Source organism: Gallinula chloropus, assembly GCF_964237585.1.
Source record: "Gallinula chloropus genome assembly, chromosome: 2".
In the NCBI taxonomy this organism is placed as follows: domain Eukaryota; kingdom Metazoa; phylum Chordata; class Aves; order Gruiformes; family Rallidae; genus Gallinula; species Gallinula chloropus.
In genome coordinates, this window is record NC_140086.1 from 88,873,189 (window position 1) to 88,886,899 (window position 13,711).

At 41.5% G+C, this 13,711-nt stretch overlaps 1 protein-coding gene across 1 annotated transcript; it reads left to right on the plus strand.

The window, feature by feature from the left end:
- Positions 1–7,244: 7,244 nt before the first annotated feature.
- On the plus strand, positions 7,245–11,725 carry LOC311189049 (serpin B11-like; the record flags this gene model as incomplete). The annotated part of the gene is made up of 7 exons (XM_084260632.1): positions 7,245–7,412; positions 7,911–7,973; positions 8,556–8,684; positions 9,698–9,815; positions 10,136–10,278; positions 10,984–11,151; positions 11,321–11,725. The coding sequence occupies 7 exons, from the start codon at positions 7,245–7,247 to the stop codon at positions 11,723–11,725; spliced, it is 1,194 nt and encodes a 397-aa protein (XP_084116758.1).
- Between the last annotated feature and the right edge of the window lie 1,986 nt (positions 11,726–13,711).

Here is a 13,711-nt window from a genome sequence, read left to right on the forward strand (position 1 = left end):
ACAGTTTTTCATTCCTTTTTCATACATGTTACTCTTGGAAACTTCATCTGACATACAGAGAATAGATGTTACTATCAGCTTCTTCTACTGAAACCATCACTCATCCATTGTATTTTCCATGCTTTAGTACCAGAGCACAAGAGGAATGAGTCTGCACATCACAGAGATTGTGGATGATGGCTGAAACAGATTTTGCAGTAGGTCTTTCCCATTTCTTCAGGTACAAAATGTTTCTGAGCAGTCCTTTGTTCTTTACAACTCAGCTCCAAGAGCAACGTGAAAAAGTACACTGATCTGTATTGAATGCATTGCATTCTCCAAAATGTTTGAGTACTCCTCACCAAATATCATTTAAATTAGCACTGTATAAATTCATGTGGTAATTCCCAATTCTCTGAAGATACACTTTGTTCTATATTACCTATGCCTGTATCAGTGATGATGAGTTTATTCCTCTCCAAATTCCTCACTAACATTGAAACAAAGCTTGAGGATTCTAAGAAGAAATACCTAGATGATAAAACCAAGGCATGTCCATTTCAGAAGGCCATAAACATTGACTCCATTTCTGTCATTTAAAGCATCCCAAAGTCCACCAGAATTATGACAGACAAGTTTCACTTTGAATTTGTGCTCTGGGCTTTCATGATTCCCCAGGCTGAAGAATGTCTAGTTTGGAGGATTATCCAGGCCCCAGCAATGAAATAAGAACTGATATGCAGAGGGACCACTGCAATATCATCTACTGACAAAATTCTGATGTCTCATCTCTGCAGATTTTTCATTCATGCGTGTATTTTATTGTTATTAGTAACCAGTTTCTACCTTTGTAACAATGAACTTCACCAATGTTTGCTGTGCTTTCAAAACCCTTGAATTACAGCTCCATTGCATCAAAATGTATTATTTTTTCCAGTGGTCAGTCAGTATAGAAAAACAACCCTTTTGTTAAATTGCTGAGGAAATCTTCCGTCTTCATCAGTGCACCCCACAATGCAGCCTGACAAGAATAGCTATGCATTGAGACAAATTTTAACTACTTGAGGGAGAGTTAGGAGAGGAATATTTATTGGCATTCTGTATCTCACAGCTTAAAAACTGCCACGTTTGTTATCTAGGTAAAAAGGTCTGGCTTAAAGTGATTGAAATTACCACAAAGGAATGATATCCAGAGATACCATAAATGAGATCAGTCACAAAGCCTGGATCAGCTGGCATCATAAAACAGGCTCATCACACAGAAATATTTATCCATCTAGCTTTTGTGGAAGTGAGTTAAGACACATGCAGATATCCACGCTTACAGATATAATTTCTCATTAGTCACAGCCCATGGGCAGGTGAGAAAAGGTGTGAACAGAGAAAGTACAACAGGCAGAACTGGCTGCATTGATAGAGCTTATTTTGGATGCCAATAAATGAATCAGGGATGATGAGCTTTTTGATGCTGTTTTGCATTGTGTCTAAATCTCCCTGGAGACTAAGGGGGTCTGTTGCAATCATGGAAAGGCTTTTGGTGCAGGAGGAGGTTCAGGTGGAAAAAAACAGCTCTGGGCTCACTTTTGCCCCCTCAAGCTGAACGTCCAGTCTGAGATGGTCCAAGTCTCTGCTAAGTTGACACTCATCAATTCCTGCAATCTGTGGGATATAAATTCAGTATTGCAGAGGCAGCAGACAGTAGTGCAGTTTAAAAGGTGATACTTTTTACTAGGTTCCTGACCCGTACAGCCTGAGTTTCAGGAATCAATATCAGACTTTGATCATATGGTGCTTCTCAAATGAGCTGAGACCATTAGCAATTTATGAAGTCTCTCCCACTTCAACTTCAAAAGGTATTTTTCTGTCATGCTGAAGCTGCCATGGATCACTAGAGTTGTTTTATCACTCTAATTGCTCTGACATGATGCATAAGGTTTGCTTCTTTTTGTGTTGCTTAAGTAGCACATGTCCAGCAAATAGGGTGGGCCCTCTTGGTCCTTGGCCCAGTGGAAAAAAATAAAAATCACAAGACTCCTTGCTTTGTTCTTGTTATTCAGCAACCCTGCTCACCTGATGGTACCTTTAATCACAGGCAACCTTGGACACATCATGTACTCTGTAATTACCACCTGAGCAGTCTCAGAGTGGTAGCAGAATGTGCATTTTGTCAGATGAAAGGAGCAAGAGGAACTTCTGTGGTCAAGCTTGAGATCAACTTCTGGCTCCTCAACAAGAATTTGTTTCTGACACTGACAGCAAGGGAAGTGTATGGCTGCAAACAGCAGAAAAGAGCCACCCAGGCTTGCTGCAGTGTGCCCATATACAGCAAGGAATAATCACAAGGGACACGCTGCTGATGGTCTGTTCTGTACAAAGTGAGTCATTGCTTCTTGGTGTGAAATTGTGTTGGCATCACCAAGGGGATCTCTTGTTCCTTGTTTTGGCTTTCCTATGCTCATCACATCCATCCCATCAGAATTTGCGGTTTGTAAGTCATACTGAGAAGTCTTCATCCCCTTAGTCCTGGCCCCAAGGCCATCAGAAACAGTAATAGAAGTGTCCCTGGTAAATGAAGGAAACTCTGGAGGCAGGTAAACAATGACAAACAAAACTTGTCATTAAGGGTGTGGCACTATTTACACTCTTTTCTGAACTTGGGGACTTAACAGAGGTAGGAAAGAGCTCAGTTTGTGATCCACTCCACTGTGCCTGGAGAACTTGACCATGATAAACCTGATCACCAGCTAAAGGGCTGCCTTTGAAATCTGGGTTCTCTCCAGAGCAGTCCATCTGAACCAATATCTATCACTTTTGCATTTGCAGTGCTTTTACATCTTCATCTTCCTTTCCACACAATGCACCTCAGCAACTTCTTCTCTGTAATCATTCAAAAAAATCCTCTTGTTATTTATCCTATCCTCACCCTTGGAAAGGAATAAAAGGAATTTCCTGATTCAGAGGTTACCATGTCCATCTTCAACCCTCCTCACTTTCCTCTGGCCAGTGGTGAACCTTTGTGTTAATCCAAGAGCAAGAAGGGAGTCACAGGACTGGCAGGAGTGCTGTGTGAGTTCTAGTCCAGCTCCCCATCCAAATGTGGGACAAACTACATCTTTGTCTTTTGCAGTAGGCATTAGCATGCCAAGTATCCTCAGAACCTACAATGCAGGAGATCCTTTAATCCACTTGAACAAAACCCTTTGTGTTTCTTGGACAGTCCCATCAGAGCAGTATGGTGGTCTGAGCCACTTTTAACCTGCATTGTAGTAGCATAGAAGAGCAGAAAATAAAGGAAAAGACAAGAGGAGCAGCAGAAAGCGTGCCTTCCTGGGAGTTAATGCCAGTCCAGCTACTTCATTGGCTGTAATCTAACCATGGACAGGAAGTGATCCATGTGAAACAAACCTCCACCAAAAGGAGCAATGAGAGACACCTAACCTTCAGCATAATTTAAATATAATATGGTGTACCTCAAGACAGATAGAAATAACAAATAACAAACTTGTTTGTCTGAGACAGCTAAGAGCTCAAAAGCATCAGAAAAGGGCTAGGAAAGTAGTGTTTCACTCTGCTAGCCTATTCGATAACTTGAGCTTCACCCTGGCAGATTCACATGCAGAATAATGAATTTTAAGGGAACCTGTGGCTCTAGCACATCCCCTGTGCCTAAAGGACATGATTTACTGTGCTTCAGGATTGCAACTTTCCAGCCTCTATTAATTTGGATTCAAAATTGCCAGTATTCCTGAATGAGAAATAAATAGTTGTGTCTTGCTGCTTTAAAACCATCTCCCTCCTCTTCTGGGAGATGACTTAAGGGTACTCTGCCTGAGAGCAGTTGCATCTTGCTGCTCCTACTTGCATACTTTCCACTCCTATATTCCACAACATTTTCCCTCCAACTGTGTTACACCCAGTGGCAAAATAAGAATGCAAAGCAAGAAGGGAAACAGCATCTGCCTACTTCCGCCCTGCAGCTTCATTCAGGAGATAACATGAGAACAGGCTCAGGAGCTGGGGTCTGAAGTGACTGTGGAGAGCAGACTGTTTCTCAGCAGAAACCAGGAAAGCAAGCCAGACATTTCTTTGGGAAGTTTGCTTGCCCCAGGATTAAGTACGTAAAACCAGAGTCTGCAGCTTTCTTCCCTTCCAGCAAAATCTGTGTAGGTTTAACCCTCTTGTCCTCAGGGATTTAATGAGCAGCGTGTTTTTAATACCTGTTTTCTCCAAGAGAAAGACATGAGAAAATTCAAACCAGAAAAGAAATAAACTCCTGAGCATCTTATGACCAATTGTGGTGGTTCAGCCCCAAACAGGGACTGAGCACCTCACACCCATCCCTCCCTGAGGAGAAGCAGACAGGGTCTGTTTTATAGCCAGGTTAGGATAAGGACAGAGTTACTGACAAAAGAACCATGAAAGGGGAACAATAACAGCCCACATCAAATTACACTCACACCCGGTGATAACACAGAGTGCCCCACAATGCAAGGACCAACACAATGCCCCAGCTGTGCTCAGACTGCCATGGAGGCACCCAGGAGCACCCGTTCCCGAGCAGCCCCTTTTAAGGGGAGTGATGCCAGGTGGTGTGGAAAGAGCCCCGTCTAACTCAGCTCACCTGGGTTGGCTCCTTGGGAGGTTGACTCTGACCTGACCAAAACCAGGACACCAGCTTCCTAAATACCAGAGTAGCCTAGTATCTGCCTGGGTTGTTGTGTAAGTAAGTATATGTTAGTAACAATAGCTAAGTACTTCTTACAAAACAGTATATAAAAGTTTGTGCTTGCATACTTGCCCACCCACACAACTTATCAGCCTGAATGTGAAGGAAGATTTTGGGAGGGGATGGACCCCCCCAGAAATACAACAATTTATAATTAGGTTGCTCTGTCCCTGCTGCCTATGCCTTGCTGAAAGAATATAAGATAAGGATCAGGCTTCCTCAGAGACACTGATAAAGATGAGGAGTAATCAGAAGTCCTGGGGTAAACTTAGCTGATGCATCAGAGCCTTGTGGAAAGCCTGCCTGGACAAAACTTGTCCAGCTTTCCTGTAAACACATCTGCAGAACGCCAGGCTTTGAAAGAAGACTGTGCGGACAGGGATAACTTCTCTATGTTTTGCCCCTTGTGCCACAAATCCCTTCCCCACTTACATCTGGGGAAGAAAACAGGTAGGAAAGGTTCCCTGGAAGTGATTTTTAAGAAAGAAGACTCCAGAAGCAAAGAACTGGTGCAGACAAAGGAAATTGCCCTGCCTCCACTCTGAAACCACTGCCTTGTGTCACAACTGGCCAAATAGGTACTTCTATATTTTATATTTTTCTTTCCCTTGCTACTGTGCCATCTGTAGAGGCTTCAATAAATAATTTCTGTTCCAATAACTTAAATATTTGCATTTGCTGATGCCACTTCCAACAGCAACACACATCAAATTTTGTAGATCTTTATTGTTATAAAGGCAACCCCCCTGAAATCTCCTTAGTTTCCAGGAGTTTGCTTTCTTTTTTGTAACAAGGTAGGGTTTTTTTGGTACACCTTAGTACGCATTTAAAATTGTGGCTTCTTTTTGAACTCTTTCTGAATTAAAAATTTCAAGATTCCACAAAAGGTCCCCTAATTATACTAACTGGTTCCACAGGCAGTCGTGTGATTCGTCATAAGCAAAAATTATGCTGCCACTGGGAGTGGCAATGGCTTTATATCCCATTGCTCCAGAAGTCCTGTCATCAAGCTCAGCAGTCGACACCGTCAGTCCTGAGGAGAAGGTAAATATCTCCCTGACCTTTATCACCTTTGAATGACATGACTATGAAATATCTAAAGATCAATATGTACATTAGTGATATACATATCTGCTTAGCACATAAATACTGTATGTGATGCATTTTGAGGAAGAGAGAATATTTCCAAGATGCTATATATTAAATTGTCTGGGCTGCGTGATGAAGTTGTGCTTAATTTATACAATGACTTTACTAGTTGTGTTTCTGAAGATTAAACACAGACCTTTTCTCACTTATTCTGCATAACCCAGATTGATAATTTACGAAAGCATAATCTTTCTACACCAGTCCATCTTTTAAATATTCACCTGGATAATTTAATTCTTCTTATGTAATGGGGGAAAGGTATCTTCCACCTCTGTGCAGAAAGTTATTCAGACTGGGTAAGAACAGAAGTGACTTAGAACAGTAGAAACTAAAACACTGAACTGACTTTCTAAGGGATCAGATGCCTCAACATCACTTTACTGGATGAAGTCACAGGGAAAAATGCCTCCAAGGAGCCATGTCCTAGGTGTGAGATGTGAAGAATCTTGCAGAAAATTCAAGATCATCTACTACTAATAATTGTGATTGTCACTAATGTATGTCTGGGAAAAGCGTTAAAGCTGCAGATAAAATAAAAATATGATTGTAATTTTCCACTGATACACGATGTGCTTTTTTTGGAAATCTCTCTAAGTGAGCCAATTTCTTGTTCACTTTTCTGTCAACTGTCTGTTAAGCAACGAGCTTTAGAAGGACACAGTATGAGAGGCACAGCTGATTAATACACACAAAGATTTTAAAGACACAGAGAATAAGATGTAATCAAGGGTTAATTCAGTAATTGAGTCCTAGAGGACTCAAGGCAAGAAAGATCAGGTGAGCTGGTACCATCATTAGGACAAAGTTAGGGCTAAGTGACAAAGCCATAGCTATTCCTTGAGTTGGAGCAGCAGCTGAATGCAGAATACTGTTTCTGAAATTGAGTTTGTCCTGCCATTCAGGGTTCTTGTTTTCAGATTCTGTGAAATCCCAGATGTGACAAACTAGGACTCTTCCATGAAGCTGGAGAGGGACTCTTTATCAGGGAGTGCAGTGATAGGAAAAGGGATAGTAGGTATAAACTAAAAGAGGGTAGATTTTTATTAGATACAATGAAGAAATTCTTCTCCGTGCAGGAGGTGAGGCGCTTGCACAGGCTGCTCAGAGAAGGTATGAATGTCCCATCCCTAGCAGTGTCCAAGGACAGGTTGGATGGGGCTTTGGGCACCCTGGTCTAGTACAGTGTGCCCATGGCAGGGGTTTTGGAGCTGGATGGTCTTCCAGGTCCCTTCCAACCCAAACCAGCCTGTGATTCTATGATTCTGCTAAGTGCTGAACAGCTATGCTACGGCAGAAAAGCTTACCATGCTCTACCAAGGCATCTTAGCAACCATAAGGGTGAGAAGCCTTAATCTTTGTTTCACTTGTTGCAGGCGATCACAGCGCCACAATGTGCTCCCTCAGTGCAGCCAATGCCAAGTTCTGTCTTGACTTTTTCAGAGAGCTGAGCAAAAGGAAAAGAAATGAAAACATCTTCTTCTCCCCGCTAAGCCTTTCAGCTGCCTTTGGGATGGTTGTCCTTGGAGCCAAGGGCAACACCCTCAAACAGATTGAGCAGGTGGGTTTCCTTGGCTCTAAAAAGGGGATAGTCACAGGATATGACCCAAGAGGCTGGTAGTACCATCTGGTATAGTTCCTAAGCATTCAAATGATGCACACAGAGGGCCTTTAAAAATACCGCCTTTTATGCTATTCCTAATACCAAACTTTTCAGACTAAACACTGTTACAGTAACTGATCATTCTATTAATACATCAGTGCTAAAGAAAGTGTTTTGGAGGTATACCTTCACAGTCCAGGGCTCAGGAGTGGTGTTTTCCTTTGATACTGTCTTCTGCTTTCTCTGGATACCCAAAGTCTTCCTTCTTAAGAAGAAGGATATCAAATATTTCAAGAGCTCACGCTCTACAAAAACTTATTGTTTACTTGCATGGATCTCACCATGAAAGACAGACAGGACTTTCCCCACTGACTCTGGATACGTCTTGGGCTAGGCTTGCAGCACTGTTTTGACTTTGAGGTACCCTCATTCATTCACCCAACATTTACATTGCAGGTATTTCATTTCAGTGAAGTTTTGAGCAGTACAAGCCAGGGAAACACATACCCTCCTGAGAAGGTAAGACATAGTTGCAGGTCTGGGATGAAGCAACAGGTTCCGGTTTGTCAGCCCTTTTCCTCGCCAACGATCCCTTAATTGGAAAGCCCGGCGGGGCTGAGCAGCCTCTCCGACTAGATTGCAGACCTGCTCATTACTGTTCTTTTGTTAGTTATTCAAGGAGCCTCGTGAGATCCCACATTTCAACAGCTAAGCCTTTTCTTTGAAAGCTTTTAACCAAAACAACAGTACCAATCCAAGACATGGTAAGTGCTGAACTTGCCACCTGCAAAGGTTTGTCTGTGGCACCTTGGAGCTTGTTCCTCCCAATCTCTGAGCCAGCAGAATTTTTCTCAGTGTGCACAGAGCCGTTGCTGTAGGATACAGTGTGAGCTGGAGGTGTGGGCCTGAAGGGGAATTATTTTAGAATTCTCTGGTACAGGGGGAATTGGAGGTGGTGTCCTGATGCCTTTATTCCAGTGCCTGTATCAACTGGGTGGAGTCAGGCCTCTCATATGGAGAGAGGCTGCAATTCACCCTCAGGTTCAGCTTTGCATAGGAAAGCTCAAACCTACCATGAAACCTCTGTTTTCCTGTTTGAAGTGTGAAGAAGCTGGAGGAGTCCATTCCCAGTTCCAGGATCTGTTGGCTGCAGTCAGTGAACCAAGACCAGGCTGCTCTCTCACCATTGCCAACAGGCTCTTTGGAGAAGTTACTTACCCGTTCTTCCAGGTAAGTGGCCGTGGTGTCCATTTTCACAGCTCCTGGGAGTTAGGAGCTCAGCAGAATTTGTACATCCGGTGTCTAACAGAGCTGGAGATTGCTGCATCATATCTATCATAGGAACAAAGCGTTGTGACCAGAAGATTTTTATTCTCCCCTGGTGTCTTCTCTGTTTCTAATAAGATGACTGTACTCACTCTTCCCGAGTTCCTTCAGAGTCTGTGCAAATATGGCAGTCCTTGGCTCCTGCTCCCTTTTCAAACATGGCTTAGAGGAAAGTGTCATCTTTGAGATTTTTGTCAATCCACTGATTTAAGTGGAACTGACCATCTCAGAACCTGCCTGTGGAACATCGACAGCCCAGGAAATGCAAGTGCATACAAATAACTTCCCCAGGAAACCAGACTTGAAGTGTTTACAAGAATATCTCTAGAAACAGTGCTGGTTTATCTCTTTAACCACCTTTCTCTTTTCGAGTCAACATTTCATCTTGCTTCCAAAACTTTGCACTCCAGGTAAAGAGAAATTTTTTCAGAGCTGGAAAAAGGTGAACTAGCAGCCTGGAAATGTTTTATACTTAATAAGAGTTTACAGTGTATATATCTACACAGAGTAATACACACAGGCACACACATACACTTATCTCATTGTGGTATTATCACTCCCAGTTATTCGCTCAAAATAAGGCAACCTTCATTGGTGGTTGGGGGAAGGCAGGCAGTGTAACAGATACATAAGTTTAAAGAAAGGTAACAGGTTTTTATTTTTTACTGTGCTGAGAGATTGCTGCTCAGTACAGCTTTAAAATACAGAAAAATATATTTTTAAATGTTTTTTTATAAATAATCTCTTGGTAAAAGCTGAATGCTTGAAATATTTCAAGCATTATATGAATATCTTATATATGCTTTTTTATACTCTGCTTTTTGCTAACCTATTACATGGAATTGTCTTGAAGTCATGAGATCGTCCATCTTATAACCATCATTATGGTGCTATAATCTGTTGTTTGTATTTTACAGCAATACTTGGATTCCACAAAGAAATTCTATCGAGCAGAACTGGAACCAGTCAATTTTAAATACACTGAAGAAGAAGCCAGAGAGAAGATTAACTTCTGGGTGGAAAATGAGACAAAAGGTAAAGAAGAAAGGTGCAGGCTGTTTGGTTTCCAACTGAACCAGTTATGATTATTATGTCTGAATTTGTTTCTTTTTTTTCCCTAAAGTAACAAGGTTTTAATATATTCAACACACTGCATGTTTTTGCTCAATAGAAAATAAACATAGGAAGAAGCACAAAAATACCTTGAGTTCCTGGTTTCAAAAGCTGTACATAAACTTTTTGCTCTCTGTCTGACATCATTATACTACTTTTCAGACTTACAGAAATAATTATTAATAGTCAAATGCAGCTGATTGCCCAGAGTAATAACTTTTCTTAATTCATTATTTTTAAAGGTAAAATCAAAGATCTATTTGCTGCTGGATATATTGATCCCTCTACTGTACTTGTCCTGGTCAATGCTATATATTTTAAAGGAAAATGGGCAGTAGAATTTAAGAAAGAAGACACTAAGGAAACATATTTCCAACTTAACAAGGTACAGTATGGGCAGGAACTGAAAAGAGCTGCAGGATGGAAATTGGATGTCTGTCTCCTATAACAATAGATGGGAGCTTTCCTCTTCTCTGTTATTGCAAGACAAAACACTGGTCTTCAGATAGAGCAACAGAAGGCTCCATCTTCTCTCCAGTTTGATAGCCAAAGATGTAACTGTTTCTACCGTTTCACATCAGAAGTGGGTCTCATGCAGCTGAGATCCTGGTTGTCACCGAGCACATACAATAACTTTGTTGGGGATTTTGTATCTAAGGATGTTGGTTCAACAATAGTCTGCTTTTGGGACTGAATTTGAGGATTCTGTTTCCTCTGCTACTTTTCACTAACATAAAATTATCACAAGAGAATGCATACATTATTCATAAAGACTTCAGATTCACAGTTGTATCAAATGCATCGTTTTCCTCATTTGACATGACACCAAAAAAGGGACATAATAAGGGGGTTGTGAATAAAGTGATATAGCACCAGTAAAGATGGAAAAGTAGGTTTTATGCTTCTAAAATGGATAACTCAGTTTGAGCTACAGTTAAGAGTGAAGAACACATCAATGCTACAAGTACATGAAAGCCATGACCTGTGTCAATAATGTTTCTAAACCGAACTCTAATCTCAGTACTGAAAGCAATAAAATCCATGGTGATAATTTTTGTATTTTCTGTTTAATATGTTTCATGGGTTCTAGAATGAGAAAAGGACGGTGCAGATGATGTATCAAGAAGGTTATTTTAACATGGCCATCATAGAGGAGCTGAAAATGAAAGTGATAGAGCTCCCATACTTTGATAATGAACTGAGCATGTTAATTCTTCTTCCTGAAGTTGACAATGAAGACTTTACCAGCCTAGAACAGGTAATACTTCCTTTTCTCTCTAGTAATGTGTGTAAAGGGCTGTAAACAGAGCAGTACTTTAGCATTGCTCCAGTGTGGTCAGAAGATAAGTGGGAAAATGGAGCCTTATTATCTTTTCCTTCTGTTCATTATGGTATTAGTCAATATTATTATCAATACTTCCTTATAGCTTGAATGCAGCCTCACGTATGAAAACATAGCAGAATGGACCAGCTCGGATAGGATGCAACAGCTGAGAGTGAAGGTGTACCTGCCTCAATTCAAGATGGAGGAAAGTTATGTTCTCAACAAAACTCTCCAGGAGATGGGAGTGATGAACGTTTTTGACTGGGGAAAAGCTGATTTGTCAGGCATCTCAAGGAAAGATGGTTTGGTTGTATCCAAGGCCATCCAGAAATCATTTTTGGAAGTCAACGAAGAGGGCACTGAAGCAGTTAGTGCCATGGGGCTTGCTGCAGTGCCTCTGTGTCTCCCCATTTCTTATGAGTTCAGAGCTGACCATCCATTCCTCTTCCTAATCAGACACAACCCAACTAACACGATTCTCTTCTTTGGAAGATATTCCTCCCCTTAAATTTGGGTTATTTTGGAAATTAGATCTTTCTCCCCGCTAACATCCCCATTGACAAGCTCTCCAGACAAAAGGTGAACAAATTTTTGATAGACTTTGTCCTGATGTGTCAATGTGCTGTAGAAAGACTACCTGATAAAGGCCAAATTAGAGATAAAAACCTAACAAACTTTAACTATTTCCTTTCTAACATAAAATTCAGGCATTTTTTACTTTTAGGAAGCCTCACTAAAATGACACCTTAAAATACACTGTGTGATATTCGCAAAAGAGCTGTAGACCTCTAGAGTCATCTGCATAGAAAATCCCATTTTGAGTCTTTCCTAATGTAGTATGTCTCCAGTAAACACATGATTTCAGTGTCGTAAAGATGAGTAATACATTCTCCCACATGAAGGAGACAGGAGGATAGGCATCTGCATTAGGAGGATAAACTCAGGTACTCGGTCTCTTCTAGCTTTACCTACCCAACCTCTTTGTACGTCTCAAGGAAAAAGACACTTTGTGTAGGAATAGAAAGTATTCCTGTGGCACCCTTTTTAAACTTTGATTTGGGATCATGGTTCAAGTTGGAACACTGGGATTCTGTTCTCAGAGAGATGAGAAAAGAGAAGACTTTTCTGGCGTAATTTTGCTTGTTCTCAAGCAGAGTAGGCCCATTGCTTATTGTTTTCTGTGAGAAACTCTGTCTGTGCTAGAAAGTTTTCCAACATTTTCACAAATGAAAACAGGGCTCCAGAATAATATAAGGCCTTTTCTGACAAGGCCTGCTCTGGCATGACTCTGAATTAGGCACTTAATTCCCACTTAAAGCAGTGATCAGACATTCCCATGCCTAAAAACCATCTCTCTCTCTCTCTGTCTCAGATACCATGAGTTTCTTGTTCCATCTGTTTTAGTCCTCATTAGCATAAAACAGTAATTTAAAATATATAGTAATGATATGTAAGTGGTATTTGTTCCATTTATCATAATAAAACCACTGCAAACTAAATACAGAATGTAGTAGTCTGCAGAATTAAGTGGAGAGAGGAACAGTTTAATACAGCAAGCAAAAACATTAATAGTCCTTTAAAAAATGTGACACTGAAGTCTACCTCCCATTCTTAAATATTCCTCATGCTAAGTTTAGCAAGATATTAGGATAGGTAAATCCTGAACCTAACCTAGTGCTTCTCTCCTGCATTTGATTGTACCTGGGAATTTAGAGTGAAGTTTTCAGACTTGGCTTAGCCAGCCTAATGCCTTTGAGGAGGATGTTGCTTCTCCCTTTGTCTCCTTCCTTCCATCTGTTTCTCGTCCCTCCCTTGCCCCACCACTATTACTTGCCTGATGTGATGATGAGCAGTTCTCTGGGATGTAAATCAAGAGAAAAATCTATGGTAAAGTTAATTTGCTTGCAGATGACCTCGTTTTCCAAACTAACTCCTAGATGTTGTAGAGTAGGTGGTGGGAAGGCATAATGAGAGTTTACAGAGAAGACGGCAGCCTGCCCAGTTTGGCAGCAGGCAGTGTCCCAAATCCACAGATATGTGAAACATATTGTTGTAGTTTTGTGTGGCTGGGTTCTGGTGGAGGAGATGGGGACGTCGGGGTGGCTTCTGCAAGAAGCAGCCTGACAGATTAAACACCAACAGACTCAAGGCCGGAGTTGTTGCTGACCAAGGCTGAGACCATCAGTGACGGTCCCAGCACCTCTGGGAATCACATTTAAGAAGAAAAAAACCTGCAAGCAGCCACTTTTTGCCACCAGAGAAGGGAGTGAGAAGATGTAAGAAACTGTGCAGGCACCAAGGTCAGTGAAGGAGCTGGGGTAGGGGTGTGTTGGGAGAGGGGTGGGAGGGCAGGGATTGAGGAACCTCCCTCATCCCTCCCCTGTCCAGCTGAAAAGGGGAGTGATAGAGTGGCTTTGGTGGGCATCTGGCCTCCAGCCAGGGTCAAACCACCATGCATACTTGCTTTTGAATGAAAAATACTCCACCTCTTTGA